Source organism: Phodopus roborovskii, unplaced genomic scaffold (genome assembly GCF_943737965.1).
Source record: "Phodopus roborovskii unplaced genomic scaffold, PHOROB, whole genome shotgun sequence".
Classification (NCBI taxonomy): domain Eukaryota; kingdom Metazoa; phylum Chordata; class Mammalia; order Rodentia; family Cricetidae; genus Phodopus; species Phodopus roborovskii.
In genome coordinates, this window is record NW_026126469.1 from 20,722,090 (window position 1) to 20,744,325 (window position 22,236).

Genomic DNA, 22,236 nt, shown 5'->3' on the forward strand with positions numbered 1-22,236 from the left:
TAGAATTAACCATTAATTAAAATGTTCCTCATCAGAAGTCTTATTATAGAAGATTTTATATAGCATGATCCAATACTTCACATTTCTTTCCTCTGCTTTCTCTCTCCTCCCTAAATGGGAGATGGTGGTGGTGGTGGCTATTTTGCATGTCTGCAGTGACTAGCTTCCCATCATCTTCAGAATTCTGCCTCTGTTTCACTTTAGGAAGGATGAGGACAAGTTAGAGGAGCTAAGTCTGGCCGAGCAGGGTTGTTTTCCTCTCTTTAACAGGCTCTTCCTTCCATCCTTGCTGCTAAGGGTAGAATGGGAAACGATGAACAGGTGTGAAATCTGAGGGCTTTGCATTTCTCACATCACAATTTGGGGCCCCAGAAGATACTAGGCAGTCCCAGACTTCTCCTTCAAGGCCAATGTAGTTGGTGCATAGCCTTCAACTAGGAATTGTGGTGAGAGGTGCATTTGCAGGTGAGTAATGGTGTACAGGGGTGGGCAGAAGTCAGTACTGCCCGGCCTTCCACCTGGGCTAGCAGGAGCTGGCTTCCACCTGCATGGAGAATGAGCCGTAAGCAGAGCTGGCTAGCAACGGAGTTGCTACTTTGTGTGAGGAAAGGGGAGAGGAGGCAGACAGTAAAGATTTCTGCTGCTCTGGAAATCTGGGGAAGGTCTGGTTCTGTGTGAGAGGAGCTCTGGAACCACGAGCAGACAAGTGTCACGGGTAGATCACAGCGAATATTATGACCTAGTGAAAGACAGGTCCAAGAGTCATCCAATGAGTATGTTTTTAAAAATGCATTATTTATAGAAAGAAATAGGGATTGGCAAAATGTCCAATCAAATACAATGACTTCACTTAGAACTGAGTATATTACAATCTAAACACAAGGGCTCAATTCAGAAATCACACACAGATCTGAAATCTTCAATGTTATACACTGTTCTTTTCAAATGGGGGTCATTTAAATACAGTCTAACCTGGCAAATAACAGTGGTGGCTGCACTTTACACTTGTGCTACCACAGGGCGCTGCAGACACACATGCTTCATGTGGCTCTCATTTCATCTTTAACAAAGTGCCAAATCGTAACGGAATTACACTTTTCACACAACAGTTAATGCAACCCTATCAAGCATTTAGTCACCTTGCTGCTGTGACTGATGCTGTCTTCACAGAAACAGGGCAAGTGGGGATGAGGCAGTGCCTGTGCCCAAAGACAGCAAAAGGCTTCCAACCTGATTAAAAATAAGGAGTCATATAAGAAATGGCTTTATTAGAAAAACTCGTAGTGTACATGTGGCTAAGTCCTATCACTGGTATACAGCTCGGCTATTTTTTAATTAAAATCTGATACAGGGTTCAAACATCTTTAGAAGTTAGTGGCATTTCTGTTATTCTTCTGTCGCGTGCCTGGGAGGAGTCATCTTCACGGGACCGATGCCCAGGTTCCTTCTCGTAAGTCAGCTTGTCAGTAGGTCAGCACTAGCACAAGGTGCACGGGGGGCGGGGGGGGGTGTTACTTGTGTGGGCAGTGCATCCCATGTACCTCTTCTTTAGTCCAGAACGTGTGTGCCACCAGTGTGGTATGCGGTCCAGAGTCACCAGTGTGGTATGCGGTCCAGAGTCTTCAAATCCCCATGACACTCAAGTCCTGCATTATTATTACCTAGTAGTCATTAAATTACTGTGAGACTCCGGAACCTAACAAAACCTCTCAAAGAAGTTTCTTCTCCTTTTCTCCCATTAGATGTGCAATTCCAAGCAGATGTGTGGCACCGACATGCAGTCCCTTTGAAGTCCCGCAAGTCTGTGGCATTAAACAGAGACAACCACATCAAGGTAGAGTCTGTCATAGGATTCCCTGAAGCACAGAATGAGGAGAAGACTGAGCAGACACGACCCGGGAAGGCACCAGTTGAACCAAGACAACTCTGTAAGGAAAAAAAAAAGCAGTTTAAGTATTTTTGCATCAGCTGCACCTGCTTTGCCTTCCAAAGCACATATAACAAAAGCACCTGGAAGCTACTTCACTAAGTGATGTGTAATATATCACCAGACTTCCACGTGGAATATTTAATCGATGTCATTAACAACTTTTCATCAATGTAATACACCTTGACTTTGGTTGCAAAATCAATCTATTAGTTGAAAGGGGGGGTAATTGATCACTTTAAGTGTAGCTTGTTAATTGTTTTTTAAGTGCTCTCTGTCACTGTCACTCTTGTGTCTGTTTAGAAATACCTGGTGGACTTAGGTAAAGAGAAAAACCACCTCATCACCTCACTTTATTTTCATACACACACACACACACACACACACACACACACACACACCAGTAGAGGTGTGCACAGAGGCCAAAGAAGAGTGTCAGTGTACTTCTCTGCCACACTCTGCCTCATTTCCTTGAGACAAGGCCTCTCAGTGAACCTGGACTCCTGAGGTTTTTGTTTTAGCAGCTACGTTGGTGGTCCACAAACCTCAGCAATCCTCCTGTCTCTGCCCTCAACAGCGCTGGAGTTACAGATGCACGTGACCATGCCAAGCTCTTCACATGGGTGCTGAGAACCAAAGTCAGTGCCTCGGGTTTGCACGGCATCCCACGGAGCTGTCTCCCCATCTCAATTACTTTCAGATAACCTTTTTGTATTTTTTTTTTTGATGGAAAATAATGTACTTCTCAACAAAAATATTAAAAAGTAGCCATTGCAAAATGAATTAGAATATATGGAGAATAAGGTAAAACATTCGAGAATAACCATTTCTACTCCTAGAGAAACCACTGTATTTATCTTTTCTAGTTTCCCCTCTGTAATGGTGGTTGGGGACAACTTCTCTAGTGCAACATCATCAGTTCCAATGGGATAAACTGAGTATGATTTTTCCATCTCCCCTCCTTTCCTTACTTTCCACTTTCCCTGTGTCTTCCTTTAAATGCTAATGCTGTCTCGGTCTCAGAGTCACCCTAGAACCCTCACATCACTGCTACAGTTTACGCACAACTCACAGAGCCTATGAGAGCAACCCATGCAGGACTGGCTGGTAAATGATGCAACAGTGACTTTTTCTATACTGTGCTCAGAAAGCAGCATCCTCACCTCTCAGACAGACCTGTGCACTGCAGTTAAAGTCAGACTCGCCATCCCATAATGTAAACAGACGTGGACCCCACCATCACTTTCTGTCGGCTAGCTGTCTGCTGCTGCTGCTGGATTCCATGGAACCTGAGCACTGAGAGAAAGCATTGGCCCATCCTGCCTCCATTCTCACAGTCCACTGAAGGACACTCGGGATCTTCTGCTTTTATATTAAACACACAGCCTGGACTTCTGACGATAATTCCACTAGGCAAGATGAAGCAGTTAGAGGAGGAACCGACTGAACATGGAAGCAGAGGCTGTACTAACCGCCAAGTACTCTGACTTTAAGGCCACACTGCAAACAGCAGATAAAAGGGAGCAGACACTTGACGGTGTGGTCCACAAGAGCATCTTCTAAATCTTCATGCCTTAAATTTACAGTGAGTGAAAGCAACACATGTGCCATGACTGACGTAGCCTTGGCTCTCTTTCAGGTGAGGAATTGGTCCAATACTGCCAAAGCTGAACATTTTATTTCAGTATTCCTTCTGTCTAGGTTCAGATGTTTGTTTCATGACTGTGTCTCTCTGAAAAGTCAAATTGTCTTTAAGGAAATTCACTTGGTTCAACAAACAGCGAGTGTTCTTTAAAAACACTTCCCTTTTCAGAAAGCAAAAGGTCAGAGGCAGGGGAGTACCTGCATCTCCCTGCTGAAAACCATTCATAGAAACCACAGCTGGGGGGAGGGAGGGGGCAGAGAGAGACCCCCTTAAACATTTAATCTAAGTTGTCAAGCTAACAAACCACTGACCTTCTGAGCTTGGTGTCAGAATATAACTGAATGGTGCCCAATCCACCAAAATGTTTGCATTCTTAACTCTTTTATCTGTTTGGCTGAGCACTTTCCTGCAATCCTTCCCATTCCTCCCACTGGAGAAAACAGCAATCTGTGCCAGAAGGCAGGACTATGAAACACACCCCTGCATGTCTACCACACTGCAGCCTCATCCTCAAGTTTACCTTTCACTCTGCATGGGCTCTGCACGGCACCTGTGCAACATGTCAACCCTGCACAGCACCTCTGCACTGTCGTGTCTGCTCATCCTCTCTTCTTCCAGAAGCTGCTAACCTCTTCCCCCCCCCCCTCTCAGTGTCACGTGCTTATAGTTTGACCGCCTATAGATACCATCTCCAGAATCTCCAGAGCCATCCCGAACTGGACAAAACTGTCTCCATCTCCCGGTGAGCAGCCAGCTGGCACCCCAGATGTTGGATCAATGGCCTGCTCCCTCCACTGCGCAGGGATTACCCCATAGACCCTACACCACAGCACTTTCCTTAGGTGTGACATCACTCCTCTCCAGTCCACATCTGCTGAACTTTCCATTTGTTCTCCCAGGAACCGATAGCCAATGTGCCCACCTCAGCCAGGTCCCAAAACCTTCTGAGTGACACTGCACCCTCAAATTCGACCAGGCTCTTCAGAATCTTTATGCATTTAGACAAAACTCACCGCTTAGCTTAGAAACAAAAATAACAGAGGAAACAAACTTCAGAATATAAAACAGGAAGTATTTCAGAGTAAATGAAAGACAGCAGTGTCCCCATATTGACTGTTTCTGTGGTGCTGTTAGAATAAGGCATCACTACGCTGCCACAGCTCACTGAGGGTCTCAAATCAAACATCCCCTTAGAGTAGGGAACACGTAACTTTCTTCTTAGAAAACCCCATGCCAGGAAAATACTAAAACGTTCTGATAGGGTTCCATGTGTCAAGGTACAAGTGAAAGGCTCTACGGCCCAGGGCTCCACATAAGCAGTGGCCTTGATGTGGAAGCGGTCACAGGTGGAACCCGTCCTTAGGCGAGGCACTCTGATCTGATGTGTTCATGTGGGAGACAGTTGCACAGCCTTGAAAGATTATTCGACGCAGTTGCCAGACAGCTCAGCGTGGGTGGGAAAGAACCCTGTCAAGGAAGCAGTGTACTTCCTTGAGAGGAATGCTAAAAACTACAGCTTTTCACAATGCTCAAAACCCAGGCTTCAGCCAGGCATGGGGATGCTTATCTGTCAGTGTTGGTACTCGGGAAGGTGGCTGGGGCCCTGGAGTATGAGACAAGTCTGGGCAATATAGTGAGATCTTTAAAACAAAAATGAATGAATGAATGAAAGAAACCCAGGCTTTCTTTAAAAAACAACAAACTCAGAACTTACAAGAGGGCAATGATAGTTGAACCTTCACATCTACTTGCCAGATGAGTTTTCATCTTAAAGTTACTGAATTATGTCATTTCCACACTTGCTTTCTGAAAGCGCCTCAAGTCTATTATGTGAATGTTTAGGGCCCTGGGCTGCAGCACTAGGAGTGATCTGAGAAAACCGTTTCATAGGATTGGATTTTCAGTTTATCCTAAAGTCCTAGAGCATTTAGCACTCTGTGGCCAGGATTTACAGGCAGTGTCAGCTAACTGTATGTGAAGGGATCCAACAAGGGTCACACTAAGTAACCCATGACTGTGGTCTCACATACTCACGGGGCTCACTTCTCTAGGACAGCCTTCTCAGTCACACTGCAGCATCAATGACAGAGTTACAAAGAAAAATAACACACGCCTCTGGGGTGTGCACACCGTCTTCTCTCTCATCTACCCACACACCAACTACCCACATACCAGCATTTACTCAAAGTTTTCTGTCTGGAAATCATTTTGGTGGATTAAAATTAATTATTACAAATTATTCATTTGCCCACAGCAGCCATGAGGTTAGGTGGAAACTCTGCATCAGCTGTTCAAATGTGTGTAAAAACACATGGTCAGCAGGCACCTTGCTCAGCTGCTCAGATATGTGTAAGAACACATGGTCAGTAAGTGACTAACAAGAGGACAGTGTCCTCCTCCCAGCCAGATAAAATTCCTGGTAGGGCATATACCACTAGGGCAGGGATTAGCAGGTGTCATCATTAGCTGGGGTTAGCAGGTGTCATCATTAGGGATGGGATTAGCTTTTCTGGTCCCTATTAATCCGAGGCATGACAGTTGCAGCTAAGTCACACCTAGGTGTCAATCCCTGAAGCTCTATCAAAGGCTGCTGCTGGACCTAGAAGAGGGATGGACACTACACTTAACAGTCGGCACTCTCCTGCAGTAGGCAGGCTGAGGTGTGAGCCTTAAGAGCCAAGTGCTGGACTCACAGGCCCAGGATGTGTTGGACCTTTGAGAGGTAGGCTCCAGTGGGAAGTTATAACTGGCCCCCACCACCCCTGTCTTGTCATCTTGCCCAGTGATGACATCTTGTCTCTCTCACCATGCCCTATGATATCACATCAGAGTGATGCAACATCACACATGGGACCTTCAAACAATGAGTCAAATAAAACGTTTCTTAACCAAGTGTCCAGCCCCCAGCACGAATGGGAAACTGAGGAGAGGAGCAGTTTTAGAGTGCTGCTACTATCAGGCCTTCCCTGCCTTACACTGATCAGTATGCATCTGTTCTGTACCAGAGACCAAGAAAAGAGATTCACTGGGGAGTTACCCGAGGAAAAACTATTTCTAGTTGACAGGGAAAACCACGTTCTGCTAGGCTGCACAGACCACTTAGTAAACCTGGGCCCGTCAGCTGGAAAATTGTTTCTATCATGCCAGGGGCACATGCTAGCTCTGATGCTTTGCCATGCAAAGAGGTGACAGCCCCTTCATTTCCACTGTGACACAAATGAAGTGAATTAAGGCTGTAACACAACAGACGCAAGGCTCTGGGTAGAAAGCAAATGTCCTCTCTACAGGTGCTGTTTTCTGACTGGACATGAAAAAGAAAAGGCTACGACTATTCAGAATTCCTCCCCTTGACAGTAAGCTGAGCCCAAGCCAGAGGTAGTATACCCAACCCTTTATGTTCAACACTGACTGACAGCAGCCATCTAGTTTGTCTTTAATCACGTTATGAAAATCATTTTCATAATGATTTTCCAGTTAGGAGAGGTTCAAGTTGTTATGACTTTGCTTCGTTTTGAAGATGTAATTTTTGGCCAAGGAGGTTAACATGGTTATTTCAATTATAGGCTTGTCAGGAAGTTCCCTATATACAACGTGGCCTCCTGGAGTGTCGCGCTGGCTGTAGAGAACAGCTCAGCTTATTGACTTCCTCTCATTTGTCCCCAAGACTCTGGACCACATACAAACCCCTGACACTAATTTACACTCTGCTCAGAGAGCAGCCTCTATGTACATTTAATAGTATTGGAATCACCTGGCCGGGGGGTGGGGGGGGTAGGGGGGGTAGGAGGGTGGGGGGGGGCTGGGAAGACACGAAAATAAATGTCAATTCTTTCCACACAGGTGGTTAATTCAAACACTCTAGGGGCGGGGGTGCCTGTGGGCACACTTTAAAAAAAAAAAAAAAAAAAAAAAAAAAAAAAAAAAACCTAACTGCGGTTATCATTTTATTGGTGTGTGAAAGCTTACAAAAAGTAATATGCTTTAGTGAGAATTCTCCACATAGGTCCCCTATCCATCAGTTCCACAAACACATCTAGACAGCAAATAAAAAGAATCAAATTCTTACCTGTATGATAAAATGTGAGAAAAAATAGAAGCACTCCCATAAACATATTACTTAAAAAAGTGACAACTCCACAAGTAATTCCTTCTGGAACGGGGTAGACAGTTTCCACAAAAAGCTCAAAAAATATAGGAACGCTGCTGTTCAAGAACACTCCCAGGAGGATGCAGGAGGCGTACAGTGTCACTAAAATAAAGCACAAACATTTTAGTTCACAGACGTCAGCAGTGACGAGTCAGGGCAGATGGGGCTTCTGGGTTTTCCCAAGCACCAGCTCTGGAGTTGCTTCAGTGGTGATGGAAGTCTGACAGGACATCATAGTACTGTCATCTCCTCACGGAGATTTTCTACAGTAAGAACAGGTTTCATTGCTGAATGATTACAGTTTATTTGCTTTCTCTTTCTGTTGGATTATTCCAAAGCACAAAAGCAATTTAGCATTAGAGTTGAATTAAAAACATTCTGTGCCGGCATGATGGCTCCGCTCAGTGTGGATGGCACCCACCACCAAGCCTGACTCAATTCCCAGAACCCACCCAGTGGGAGGAGAGAACAGACTCACACAGATTGTCCTCTAACCTCTACCTGTGTGGTGTGGCACAAGTACCACACAATAAATAAATGTAATTAAAAAAATAATAAAACTTCTGATGAAAAGATTCATAAAAACAAAAATATTTTTTTCTACAAGTCATAGGCAAATGAGTTTAGGAAATAAAATGCAGCAAGGTAATTAACAAATCTTGTCACATTTTACAATTTTAAAGAGACTTAAAATGCAAGAATAAATATGTAAGACAGATGAAATGTTATTGCAAATTGCTCATGCAGAGTCTGGTTCACAGTGGCATCCACGATCCACCCGAGGCACTCAGTGTCCTTGCAGAGAATACAGGAGAGCTGACTCTCAGATGGTAAGCGGTACTGTGCCAGTGTCTTTTTAAATAAGGGCTGTTTTCACCCCAAACGCACACTGATACCATGCTGAGCCAGCACTGGCAACGCCTGCCTCTAATCACAGCACTGGGGAGGCTGAGGCAAGAGGATTGCAAGTTCGAGGCCAGTCCAGGCTACTTAGACACTCTCTCGAAAACAAACAGATATTAAAAGGTGACGAGGGTGGTAAGATCACAGCTTAGCAGGGTTGCCTGCTAACGTTATTTTGTACTGAAATCTGATGGAAAGGGTACCTCCTGATGCTTGCACAAATGCTTAGAGAAGAGCATGCCATTATAACATTTCCACCGCTCCTGTCTGTCTACATGCTTTCCGTAATTCAAGTTCAAAGGTGAACGGAGCCAGTGGGGGACAGTTATAATAATGTACCTGTATTATAATAAAGATATCTGCTGACAATAATGCACAGAGTGTGTATAAGCTTAAAGTTAGAAGAAAAAGACTTTTGTTATAAAGATTTATTAAGGAAAAAATTGCTAACCAGGTGGTGGTGGCTAGCACCTTTAATCCCAGCAAAGGCAAATGGATCTCTGAGAGTTTGAAGCCAGCCTGGTCTGCACAGTGAGTTCCAGGGAAGCCAGAGTTATACATAGAGAAACCTTCTCAAAAAACAAAACAAAAGAGAAGAAGAGAAAAAAAGAAAGAAAGAAAGAAAGAAAGAAAGAAAGAAAGAAAGAAAGAAAGAAAGAAAGCAAAAAGCTGTACAGAAGTTGCAGGAAGTGAAGGCCTTAAACCAAATCCCTTACCCGTCATTCTCATTCATAGATTCTGGTGTCTCAAAGCAGCAGAACTGAGCACAGCAGACTGCAATCATTACCCATCTACAGCAGGAGCAGCGGTAAGAGGACAACAGTGCCTCTGGTTCAGCTTCTCTGACCGCCCTCATTGCTGCCTCCTGTCCACTTCCTCCCGCTTTCCAGGACTATAGAGTAGTAGCTTCTAACTATGTAAAGAGCTGGTAATTACTTTGGCTTCCCTTTATTTCTGTGTGTGAGAGAGAGATATGAAGCTAGACACAAAAGAATGACAGAGAGAGCCAGGCACTGGTAGTGTACGTCTTTAATCCCAGCATTCAGGAGGCAGAGGCAGGTGGATCTCTGTGAGTTCGAGGTCAGCCTGGTCTACAGAGTGAGTTCTAGGACAGCCTCCAAAACAATACAGAGAAACCCTGTCTGGAGAAAGAAAAAAAAAAAAAGGATGACACAGAGCCTATCCATCCCTACTCCTGGGGGACACGGTAGCCCTGTTACAGACACATGAGCAGCCAGGTTACCCATTAGACAGGCATTGAGTGCAAGTGCCATGGAGCTCATGTAGAGGGTAGAGAACTACTTTGTGGGAGTTGGTTCTCTCTTTCCACCTTTATATGGGTTCAGGGTTGTCAGGCTTGCATGACACCCTGCTGCCCGCTGCCCATAAGAGTTTCATTTTTTTCCAATGAGTGTGTGTGTGTGTGTGTGTGTGTGTGTGTGTGTGTGTTCGAGCTTGCTCCTGTGTGAGTGCACATGCCCAGGGTGCCAGAGGTACTGCATTCCTCTGGAGCTGGAGTTATAGGTGCTAGGAACTGAACTCAGTTCCTCTGCAAGAGCAGTCTGCACTCTTGACCACTGAGCCACTTCTTCAGCCCCGCCCCCACCCCAAGAGATTCAGGGATAAAGCACAACCTAGCACCCCATGCTCACAATCTAATGGTTGGATGTCAGTCACATGACTCATGCGTGACTCATGTGTGAATATAGATTTTATAGTGTATTCTGTTTCCAATGTACAGTCATTTAATGATTGGTCAGTGGTAATCAGAGCAGAGAGGACTACCCACCCAAGAACAAATCCACTAGGGTTTAAAACAAAAAAGCATTGAAATAAATAACAACAAAAATTCGTAAGGACCAGCAAGTACTAACTACTACTGAACACAGGATCACATACTGATGGAATTGGATGTTTTAGGAAACATGGCTAGAAATAACCTTCCCACCTTAACACTCTGGCTCATATCTGTAAACCTAGCACTCAGGACAGGAAAAGAGAGGATTTGAGTTCAAAGCCAGCTTGGACTCCACAGAGGTTTCTCAAGACATTTTGGGCTACAGCAAGATCTAGTTTCAAAACAGAACAAATCAAACATAACAAGACAAAGCAAAGCAAAACAAAACAAAACCCAAACCTATGTTTGTATTTTTGAAGGAACTGTATCCCTACATTAAATTATAATCAGGTAAATTAAAATATAATGACTGAAACAATCATGATCAATACAAGAGAACAGATATTGCAATTGAAAATATAATAAGTAGTACACAATGGAAGGGGACTGGGTATAGGGTCTTGAAAGGTGAGATGAGAGTCTACTGACTTATACCAAGCTTGCTACACAGACACACCTGGGTTACCCATGAAGAGTGGCGGTCGGAGAAGCCAGACCTTGTCAGACAACCTCAAGGCCAAGGAGCTGTCTTGGACCACACCCACAAGGAGCCTCTGAAGAAATGTCCCTGGAAAGGTGTAAGTTCTACTGAACTTAACACTGCTGATGGCCCTGTAGTTCATCTTCTGGTGGGTGATATGGAAATATCTAACTTAAATAATTTGTTTACTCTTTGATGGAGCAGTTCCATGTCTGGGACTTTATGCTCTATCTGTGTGGTTGCAGACATATGCAAGGCAGTCGCAGAGATGCTGTTTGTGGTATATGCAAAGATTAAAGACAAGATAAATGGGGCCAGAGAAAAACTCACAGACTAAGAGCAACCACTGTCTTTGTAAAGGACACAAGCTTACTTATCAGCACTCACACCTGTAATTCCAGCCCCAGGGGATCAGAAGTCCTCTTCTGGGCAACACAGGTACAGGCACTCACACATACAAACCCATACCCATACAAATTGTGTGTGTGTGTGTGTGTGTGTGTGTGTGTGTGTGTGTGTTGTATGTCACCTTTGGGGGTTGTTTGGTGAAATTGTATTTAACAGCATTCCAATACAAGGACACTAGGCATGGTGACCTGTGCCTGAAACCCCAGCACATGGTGAAACAGGAAGATTAGGAATTCCGGGTCATCCTGGGCTACATAGCAAGTTTAAGCCCAGCTGTCTCAACAAAATGAGAAAAAAACAAAAACAAACAAAAATCCAACTACAGTAAGCCACCACTGACAAGAACAACAACAAAAACAAACTAAATAACCCCCCAAGGTTCTTGAAGCAAAGGTATGCTACATGACCATTAAAAACAAGGGAACTTGTATACATGAATATTGCTAGGTCCACACATGAAAAGCTGCTGAAAGAGAGAGAGAGAGAGATGTCTAGAATTCCCCACAGCACAGAAGAAACTGGTGACAGGGCTGTCTCTAGAATGGGAGACAGAGGCACAGCAGAAGGGAAATATGCCACTTTACTTTCTTTTTCTACTATTTAAATTTTAGGGGGTTTTGTTGTTGTTGTCTTTGGTTTGTTTTATGTGTATATCTGACCTGAGGAACAAGAGAGAAATTTCATTACAAATGGACACTGACAGCTGATAGGGTTCTACTTCCTAGAGTCTGTTCGCTCCACGACTCAGAAACCATCAGTGCTGTCAGTGGCTCTGTACCCCTCCCCCCACGGTCCAGGATCCCTGGCATCACTAGTCCCACTTCACTTATTAGACACATGGTAATATGCAGGACAGATGGACTATGACATGTGGCTACGACAGGTGTAGAATAAACGGTGGCATAACTTCAAGGGCCACTAGTGAAAACACAGCTGCCTCCATCTCCATTAAAGGTATGTGTGTGTGTTTGTGTGTGTGTGTGCGCGCGCGTGCGTGCGCAAGTGCGTGTGTGTGTGTGTGTGTGTGTGTGCATGCCTGCACGTGCGTGTGCGAGTGTCTGAGGAGGCCGTAAGAGGATGCTGGGTCCCCTAAAGCTGGAGTTACAGGTGTGGTTGTGAGATGTCCCATGTGGGTGCTAGGAATGGTACCCTGGGGTCTTCTGCAACAGCAGTAGGGGCCAAACCATCTCTTCAATCTCAGTATTTGTTTCTTTCATTACTATAAAAATGATTAAGAGGGCTTTAAAAAACAAACAGACATCACTGTATGGCTATGCTGAAATCATTTTCTACTGCAGAAACCAAGAATCAAACAATTTACACAGGGAAGAGTTAAGCGAACATCATCCTAATCAGAACGAGGTAAAGACAGCTGTGAGCACACTGATTCCACACATCCCTTAGCGTTCAGGGGCATGCAGAGCGTCGAAGCTGTCAGAGTCTGAATTTCATTTCTACTTGAATTTCAGTTCAGCCTTGATATATTCAGTGAGTGAGTGTCATCTATTCAAAGTCAAGAAGACAGGATGATTTCCTGCTCATCACAGAAGGTTCAAACTACACAATCATTAAATATTTCCATGACTTTTTATAATAGCGAGACAAAAATTATAATAGACTGCCTTTCAATTAAAACGACAAGGTAATTCAGCACAACAAACACAAATGAAGTGCTGATGTAGTTTTTTTTTTTTTTTTTTTTTTTTTTTTTCAAAAACAGCTAATAAGATTTCATGGGTCTGCAGCTTAAACTGAAAAAAAAAATTCTGTATAATACAAAGTACAGTTAAAATGGATGAATGTCAGGCATATAAATTGGATCACAGCCCTGGAAGTAGTCATTCCCATGACAAACCAAATAACTATACTTTAGAGAGAGAAAACTACATACAAATACATTTTTGTTAAGTAAACTACACAAACCCCAAGGACAGTGATTCTCAACCTTCCTAATGCTGTAACCCTTTAATACCTTCCTCATGTGGTGACCCTAACCTTAATATTATTTTCATTGCTAATTCATAATTGTAGTTCTGCTACTGTTAGGAGTTGTAATGTAAATATTTGTGTTTTCCAATGGTTTGAGGTGATCCCTGCAAAAGGGCCATTCAGCCCAAGGGGTTGAGACCTGCAGGTGTAGAACCATTGCCCTAGGGATCAGCAGTTACATTCCCGAGAAGGGCTGGGTGTAGCTTACTGGTAGCTCCCTTGCCAGGCACATGCAGCAACTTTGTAACTCTGGACTTGGAAGATTCTGTGTCAGCATTCACATGTTATCAACATCTTATCACCTCCCTGGGTCAGGTAAATTAAGTGTCTTAAATTAAAGTGACTGAAATCCTGAAAGAAAACAACAAATCCCTCAACAAGTTAAATTACAGTGAGGGGTTAATGACCTAAAAGCCTCAGGTGGGAAGTCATTGCCTCCCTTGGTATTTACCACCTTGAGACTATAGGGAACTGACCTGCGGATGGAATCTGCCACCCCGAAAGTTCCCTTCTTTGCCTTGTAGACCCCTAAGTCCCTGTGCACAGGCTCCACTCTCCTGGAGAGACTGCCCTTCATTGTTTCAATTAAAGGACAATTCTGCTTCTGTAGAAGATGGTCTCCTTTTATTTCCACGTCACCTCCATGAATCCCCATCTCAGTGTTAATACTGTCCAGGACTACAGGCTCTAGCTTGTTTGCCACCAAGCCACTGTGTGGGACTGAAAGACACCAAAGGTTGGTATTTTTTATTCAATAGTACTGATACACATGGCTTGTGCCTCAAATCTGTATTCAACACCAAAGCTGGAAGTGATTGCATAGAGACAGATTGACAGAACTGAAAGCAGAGCATCCAAGGGTTACAGATGAAAAGAATTTTAATCATCTATCTGCAGAGTGGGTCACAAATTACTGCTTAAGCATCTACGAGGGAAAACTTAGCTTGAGTCTTTCTTCAAAAGAATTTGTCAGCAGCCTATCACATGTGGGCTGCGAGGCTACAGCAGTAAACACTGAGATCCCTCCTCTTCTGCTATCTCCTGCCTTGGCAGCCATTTCTAGCAGTGAAGGTGTAAGGATTCAGGCTTGCTGGCCTGCCCCTGTCACCTGACGGAATGCACTCAGGCAGTACCCTGGTCAGCCCAGGGTTTCATGGTTGCATGGTCTGCATGCCAGTGCAAAGGACACATTTAAAATTAAGACCCTGCCCACTTAAGTTCTCTCTTTCCTTCTGTTCCCCTGGGGCAGACAGGACTTTCCCTGTCTCCCTCTTCTGTTCCCTGTCTCTTTACCTCTTTTCTCTCCCCTGCCCCCCACTTCCTTTTCTAATAAATCTTCTCACTAAGCTCTGTCTGCCTGGCATGTTTGTCCCTCTGCCTCAGTCACCCTCACCTGCCATGGAATCTGCCAAGGTCCCCCACACGCATTATCATAAAAAGGTAATCTCATGCCTGATCATAAGCAGCCATACCCCCTGGGTCCCCAGCTGTGAGCACAGCAGGAAGGTGGGTACACCAGTTCCAGGAATATTTTGTTTGTAATTTAACAAGTGTTGGAGCTGGAGAGGTGGCTCAGAGGTCCCCAGCACCCGGGCAGCTCACAACCACCTAACAGGGGTTCTAACACACTTGAAAACATTATTGTTAAGTGTGTGTGTGTGAGGACGACTCTGTAGAGTCAGTTCTCTCCGTTCACCCTTAGGTGGGTTCAATTCCGCACCCCATAAGTGCCTTTACTTGCTGAGCCAACTCACGGGCCCCAGTCTAGCAATGTTTTAAGGAAGACCCTGATACACACTAGGAAGGGTGAAACCAAAGGGTCCGAGTTGATCAGTGGAGTGTTGACATGGCTGCTGAGCTGTGGGCAGGGTGTGTGTTCAGATTTCAGACTCAGGCCAGACATGCTAGCTGTCTCCAGATGCTGAAGGCCACTAATGTGAGAGGGAGGGGGTGGTCTGCTCCAGGGCTTGCTGCTGAACAGCGATTATAGGTCACCGGTGGGAGATCTGCAAGTTGCCATCAGATAAAGTTATATCTGAAACTACAGAAAAGACCCACTAAAATTTTATTGTTATTATTGTTTCTTTTGAGTCGGGGTGTCAAGTAGCTCAGGGGCGTTGCACTGGCTATGTAGCTGAAGAAAACCTTGAGTTTCTGATTCTCTGCCTCCAAGCATGAATCACCATACCTAGAACATAGGGCAGGCACTCCACTAACTGAACTACATCTCCAATGTGAGGTTAATTTATTTCATTATTCTTAATTGTGCATGTGTGGTTATGTGCACATGTGTGCAGGTACTCTTGGTGACCAGAGACTGTGGGTCCCCCTGGAGCAGGAGTTATAAAAAAATTGAGATGCCCTAGGCATACCGAGAACCAAATTCCAGTCCCCTACAAGAGCACAGTACATTCTTAACTACTGAGCCACCTCTCTAGCCCAGAGGTTCACTTACTGAATGACACATTGTATCAGATGGATAAAGTTCATTTAAGCAGATGAGTGACAAATTTTAACTCTGTAGCAAAAAAGACATTTTCCAGAATGTAAAAACCAAGCTCTTTTGGTGCTCCTGGATAGACAAGAGTAACCAGGATTTGTTTACAGTTTTACTAAGAAATAAGATAGCAGGCTGGAGAGATGGTTCAGCGGTTAAGAGCACTGGCTGCTCTGCCAGAATTCTGGAGTTCAATTCCCAACAATCACATGGTGGCTCACAACCACCTATAATGGGATCTGATGTCTTTTTCTGGCATGCAGCAATATATACAGACAAAGCACTCATATCTAAAAAAAAATACATAAATAAATAAAATTATTTTAAAAAAGAAAGAAGATAACTGAGTAGTGGTGGTGCACTCCTTTAATCGCAGCACGCAGGAGGCAGAGGCAGACGAGTTTGAGACCAGCCTGATCTACAGAGTGAGTTCTGGGACGGTCAGGGCTACACAGAAAAACCCTGTCTTCAAAAAACAAACAAACAATAACAACAAAATAGAAAAAGAAATAAGATATAATCATGTAAAACAAAGTTTATTATGAATTACCTTGAAAGAGTTAAGAAATTTCTCTAAAGTAGGTTTAGGACATGAATACTCTTTATAGGTGAGTTTTCTTATGGTGAATAATGACAGAGCTTTTATTTCAAGAGAAAGCTGGGAAAGATGACTGGCAATTATTAGATGAGACCTTTACTAGAACTGCTCCCTGTTTCCCCACCTCTTTTGGAAATAGAAATCCAGGTGAAAAGAAACAGCAAGCAGTAAATGGAAATATTCACAATGCTATTTACATCACACACACACACACACACACACACACACACACACACACACTCACACACACACACACACAGCAGGCTGAACACACAGAACAAAACACACCTACAGGGGCTGGAGATAGTTCAGTACCTAAGAGCATGCACTGTTCTTGTGAGGGCCTGAATTAGGTCCCTAAGACCAAGCAGGTTGAAGATGTGCTTGTCAACTGATCTCTGTCTGTAATTCTAGAACCCCCTGGCCTCCATGGGTACTTGCACGCACATGCACACAACCATATATACATAAAAATAAATCCTGAAAACCAAAACCCAAACCACACCCACACACAGACACTTTACAGCCCCATTAAGCAATGGACTTATGACCTCCTGCTCCAGCCTCCCAAGCAGCTGGGGTTCTAGGTATATGTCAGCAGGCCCGGCTCTCTGATTCTCCATTACTGAGCTGTGACTCTTTTCACATCATCGCATTTTCTCCCTACAAAGTAACTGCTGGAGCCCTCATAATCTGCTGAAAATTCAGCATGTGGTCCATGAAACTGGTCCAGATGAGGACGGGAATATTGGGTGCGATGTCATTAGAGACTATGATTTCCTTTTGTGCTGTTAATTTGCAGGCACCCTTGTTTGGCCTCTTTGCTGGCATACTTTAGTCCCATAAAAATTGACTGCTCGCTATGTTTACAGTTCTGTATGGCTGAAAGGCAAAGTAATTATCTTGCAGAAATGAAGCACAACAAATAATCCTTGAAAGAGTGGGCCTGGAGACTGGTTGTGAAACGATACCAGCATGTAGGTTTATCAGACACTTCCCAGACCCACCAATTATTTATGGTTCTGAAGAAGGCAGTCTACTATTAAATCATGAGTGCTGACTGACTGACTGCCTTCCACCCGCCACAAACAGTTCTGCCCAGGACTTACTTCTCTCGAACATTTTCACAGATAACTATTACAAGATCTTCTTCAGCAGATCCTCTGAGCATTTTATTACTTTCAGAAGTCACCTCTGAAGCATCCTTTGTGTGGCACACAGCACATACGCACGGGTGTTTATGTCCCTGTGCACGTGTGGGTGTCTGAGTACAACCTTGGGCATCAGTCCTCGTTCCACCTACCTGGAGGCAGGCACTGGCCAGGAAAGCCGGCCCGTGAGCTTCCAGGTTGTTTCTCTCTGTCTCCCCATCCCACTGTGCAGCACCCAGGCTACAGACCTGCACGGCTGCCCCTGGCTTCTTTACATGGGTTCTGGGGTGTCAAATCTGGGTTCTCACACTATTGTGAGCCACTTTCCCAGCTCTTAGGAGTGTTATGCCCTGAGTGTCACAGAGCCATGCTCTTCTTTTAATGCACATTCTGCTTTCCTGTTTTGAGCTGTTACTAATGGTCATGAGTAAGAACAACAAAACTGAAAATAGTTAAGTTACTCTTTTTTTTAAATCTTAATTCCTGAAAGCTTCCCTATTTCTTTAAAAATATGTTTAAAAATCATATTCATCATTCTATGAGGGGCCATGAGTATGATTTTAATTTTTGCATGCTATTAAAATGGGGCATAGCTGAAGGGGGCATGTGTACACTTTTACTTTTTGAGTGCTGTTAAAGTGGGAATAATTACCTTAATAAAGGCAAAGCGCATGGAAACAGAGCAGCTCACTCCCTGGCCTACACATCACATGCCTTTCAACAGCTGCGGATGCTTCCTCTCTTGAGATGACACTGAAGCTAACCGCGGTCAGCTATGGCTCTACGGGGCGTCTGTCTAGTAGGACATCTTCCTCCATTCTCACCCCGGGCTTTCTGGGTAGCGCCACCACACTCATTCTAGTAAGCTGAGATGAAATTAGATGAATAATCACTCCCAATGCAACTTCTGTCAAACAGTCAAATTATATTGTTTCAGCAAACTCAACGCAAAAGTGCTAACATTTTTCAAAATGTCATTTCCCAAGCATTCATCTGTTCAGTAAAAAATGACTGCATGAGTTGTATCTAACAGGGCTAGACATCTCATTCTCAGGTCAGGTGAATAATGTGCTTGCATCGTTTTGTTTATAGCAGAAGCCTCAAGATTCTGAGCTCACGTTATCTAGTCATGAAGTTATTTATTTGCCCCACTGTAAATACTTCAGTTAATTAATAATGGAATTTTAAATACTAAGTTTTCCCAAGAGGAAAAAAAATGCATACTGCTAACAGTCTCCAAGAGGATGTGTGCAAGCAAGTTCATATATCAACCCCTTGTGCCTTCAGAGACAAAGCATGACCCAGTTTTTCTTGAGCAGAGATGGCAACACTAATATCAAGATAGGTGGATACATAGAGACTAACGGGGCAGTGAGACAGCAGTGACAGAAAACTGGGTTTCTGCTTATTACATCCACAGTTATGTGTATACACTAGCCTCTGTTTAGTGACGAGCATGCCATTACATGATTCTGTCCCTGCTGGAACAGCAGATGTACAGACACAACAGACACAGAGATGGCTGAGATGCTGGGCTAACAGTCTTAGGGAACAGACACTGCCTGTTTTGACCACAATACTGCTATGCTTCACACTGTTCACGGAGATTCTCCTGCCTTATAAAACCCACAAGAGAAATAGCAAGCATTCTAGCAAAGAGGGCTACACATTTCCTGCCTAAGAATGCTCACTAAAAAGAAACATGAACTTGCCGTCACTGACTTTAAACATCAACCTCGAGGTCTAGATCTGTCCATAATTAGATTCTGTAGTAAATTTCCCTTCGTGGAACCTCTTTCACTTAAAAGGAATTAGGTCAGATTTTTACAAAGGCAGAAGGAGTGTCTGTGATAGATTTATTAAAATTCCCCATTGTTCCATTAAAATGTGCCCTTTGCCTTCCCTGTAGCTTGTGTTGAATGACAAAGAGTGACAGCCAGCAGCTGCTGAACCTGCAGGCTGGAAGTTCTATCTGCTGAGGCTCAGGATGAGGTAATATCCCCACCCCCACCTCCCTTCCCAGGTGCAAGGCTGGGGACAGAATTTATGAGACACAAATCCATGCTCCAGGTTGTCCACCTGGCAAGGAGGACAAAACTCACTCAGAGATATTCAGTATGGAATAAGAAAGGTGGTGGCACTGTAGAGGGAGGTGGCACAAGCTACTTCTCAACCCGGGGTAGTTAAAAACTATTTCTTACCCCAAGTGACATTGAAAACTGACTTGAACTGAAAACAACAGTAAAATTTATCTAAATATTGTGACATCAGTACAGTGAACATTTTCCTGGGTGTCAAGATGGGTACATCAATTTCAACCTTCCAGTCCGGCCCTCGTTTAAATTAGAAATCTGCTGCTTCTGCCCAGCAGAATTCTTTTCCACCAGAGACTGGAAAATGTGGTCTTGATCAGGTCAATTGTATCCGTGGAAGATTAAAGAGATGTACAGCTTTCAAATATACTCTGCCCCTGACTGTAAAAGACAGACACACTCACTATACAAATCCAGACAAAAGCAGATATAAAAATCAAACCCCCTCCTAATTCTTCCACTCAAAGATGAAGCTGCAACTGAACTTGATAGTTGCACTGTCTTATAATAACCAATGGTTGTCATCAAGCACTCATGACAATGGTTTTGTAGAGTCACACAGATACTGACTTCTAAATGGGATCGTGGGGAAAAAAAAACTGCATGTAATTCCACAGACAAGAAGAGCTGTAAACTAAGATGGTTGCACCTGAGTGCTGCCTAGTTGCTAAACTATACCAGAATGTAGGTAGGTAGATAGATAGATAGATAGATAGATAGATAGATAGATAGATAGATAGATAGGCAGGCAGGCCCAGTGGGCTGGAGAGATGGCTCGGCAGTTAAGACCACTGGCTGCTCTTCCAGAGATCTGGGTGTGATTCCCAGCACCCACAAGGCAGCTCACAGCTTCCAGGGATCTGACACCCTCTTCTGGCCTCTGTGGCACAGTGTGCATGTGGTGCTCAGACATCCAGCAAGCAAAACAACCATACACATACAATTAAATACATTTAAAAAGAAAGCTGCCTGAACACTTGCCTAACTGTTTGAAGCCCCTGTGGGAACACTGGTATATAAACAGTCACAGGTTTTTAGTCAGTGTCTAATTGTTACACTGGACACCTAGGCTTCACAGCTCGAGATGTGAAAGCAGATGGCAGGAGTGGAGGTTCCCAGCATTTTCCCTTTAAAAAAACAAAACCAAAACTTACTTTTTATCTAAAAATTTATTTAATCTGGGCATATATAAAATTAGATTTATTTATTTACTTATTTAACAGTGTGGGTTCACATGTATAAAGGCAACTCTCTGCTTCTCCGTGTGGGTCTGGGGCTTGAACTCAGGTTGTGAGGCAAGGCAGCAAGCATGTTTATATGTATGTGGGGCTTTGCCAGCCTACTCTCTGTTCTCAATGCTTACTTAGTATGGTATCAATTTTTAATGGTGCTTCAAAGAACAAAATAAATAGCTACAATTACTCTGTTCACCCACTTAGGGGCAACAATTGAGTAAGTGTATACATCCTGACAACTTAGCAGCCACTTAAAGAGGAAAGAATAACAATTACTGCAGGGTGTGTGAGACTGATGGGCAACAGTAGAGCTCTAAATCCAGTCACACTGTTCTAGATCAGTTTTGTGGAGGTTTGCTCATCATTACACCAACTGTTGAAGAACTAATTTCTGGAGCTATGACATGATCAGAATGAACCCCAGTCTACTGGCAGTGGGAATGTCCCAGGACTGGAGGCTGCAGTGGAGTCCAGTAGATGTCAAGTCCCAGTGTGGCCCCTTGTGAGTTTGCCGGGGCACTCTAGGCTGGCTAGGGCAGTCTGCCAACCTTACACTGCTGCTTATTTACCTGTGTGAAAGTGGCTGTGCGTCCCAGGGTCTGATACTGCTCATGTTCAGATCCTGGTAATTCTAGACTGCAGAGATCCAAAGTAGGATGTGCAGAAATTCTAAGCAACATGGGTGGGGGTGGGGGCGGGGCACATGCCGCTGGCCAAGTGGCCCCTTCAAGCCTTCAGATTCTTATTTACTCCCACGTACCAATATCAAATGCTGCTATGACATTAATCCCTCATTGCATTTCACAATAAGTGATCCTATAACTGAGCACCTAATCCATGGTGGCTAAAACTTATTGATAAAACGAGTAAGAAACCTGCATCTTAAGCACTTTTATTAGAAGAGAGGAAGAAACAGTCATGGACAAGACCCTGGGGCCGGCACAATGATCCCCTCCCCCCAAGACTGATGTTTCAGTCTCTTGAGTTTATCAGTGAGTCTGAAATGGGGAGATTATCCTGGATTATCGGAGTGGGCCCAATGTGAGCCGAGCATCCCTGAAAACTGAGGCGGAGCAACAGGAGGGCACAGATGCAACTGTGAGCAAAGTTAAGGGAGCTGCAGCATGCTATGAAGCATTGGCCCCAGAGGTGGGGCAAGAGATTCTCCGAGTCCTCATGAAGCCCTCAGCCCAGGCCCCTATGGCAGGTCGCTTTCCATTCCATGGGATATAAGACAATACTTTGGGCTGTTGTTGAGCCACTCC

The 22,236-nt window shown here is 44.1% G+C and overlaps 2 protein-coding genes across 2 annotated transcripts in view; both read right to left on the reverse strand.

Moving 5' to 3' along the window:
• Nucleotides 1–22,236, reverse strand: part of Dtx3l (deltex E3 ubiquitin ligase 3L) — a 795,722-nt gene that overhangs the window by 609,928 nt on the left and 163,558 nt on the right. The gene's annotated exons all lie outside the window — the stretch shown is intronic.
• Slc49a4 (solute carrier family 49 member 4) overlaps nt 1,249–22,236 on the reverse strand; it is a 70,758-nt gene continuing 49,770 nt past the window's right edge. Inside the window, exons 8-9 of the mRNA XM_051191406.1 lie at nt 7,639–7,821; nt 1,249–1,926 (exon numbers count right to left, since the gene is read on the reverse strand). Coding sequence (XP_051047363.1) covers nt 1,811–1,926; nt 7,639–7,821 — 299 coding nt within the window. The 3' untranslated portion in view covers nt 1,249–1,810. The remainder of the gene's footprint in view (nt 1,927–7,638; nt 7,822–22,236) is intronic.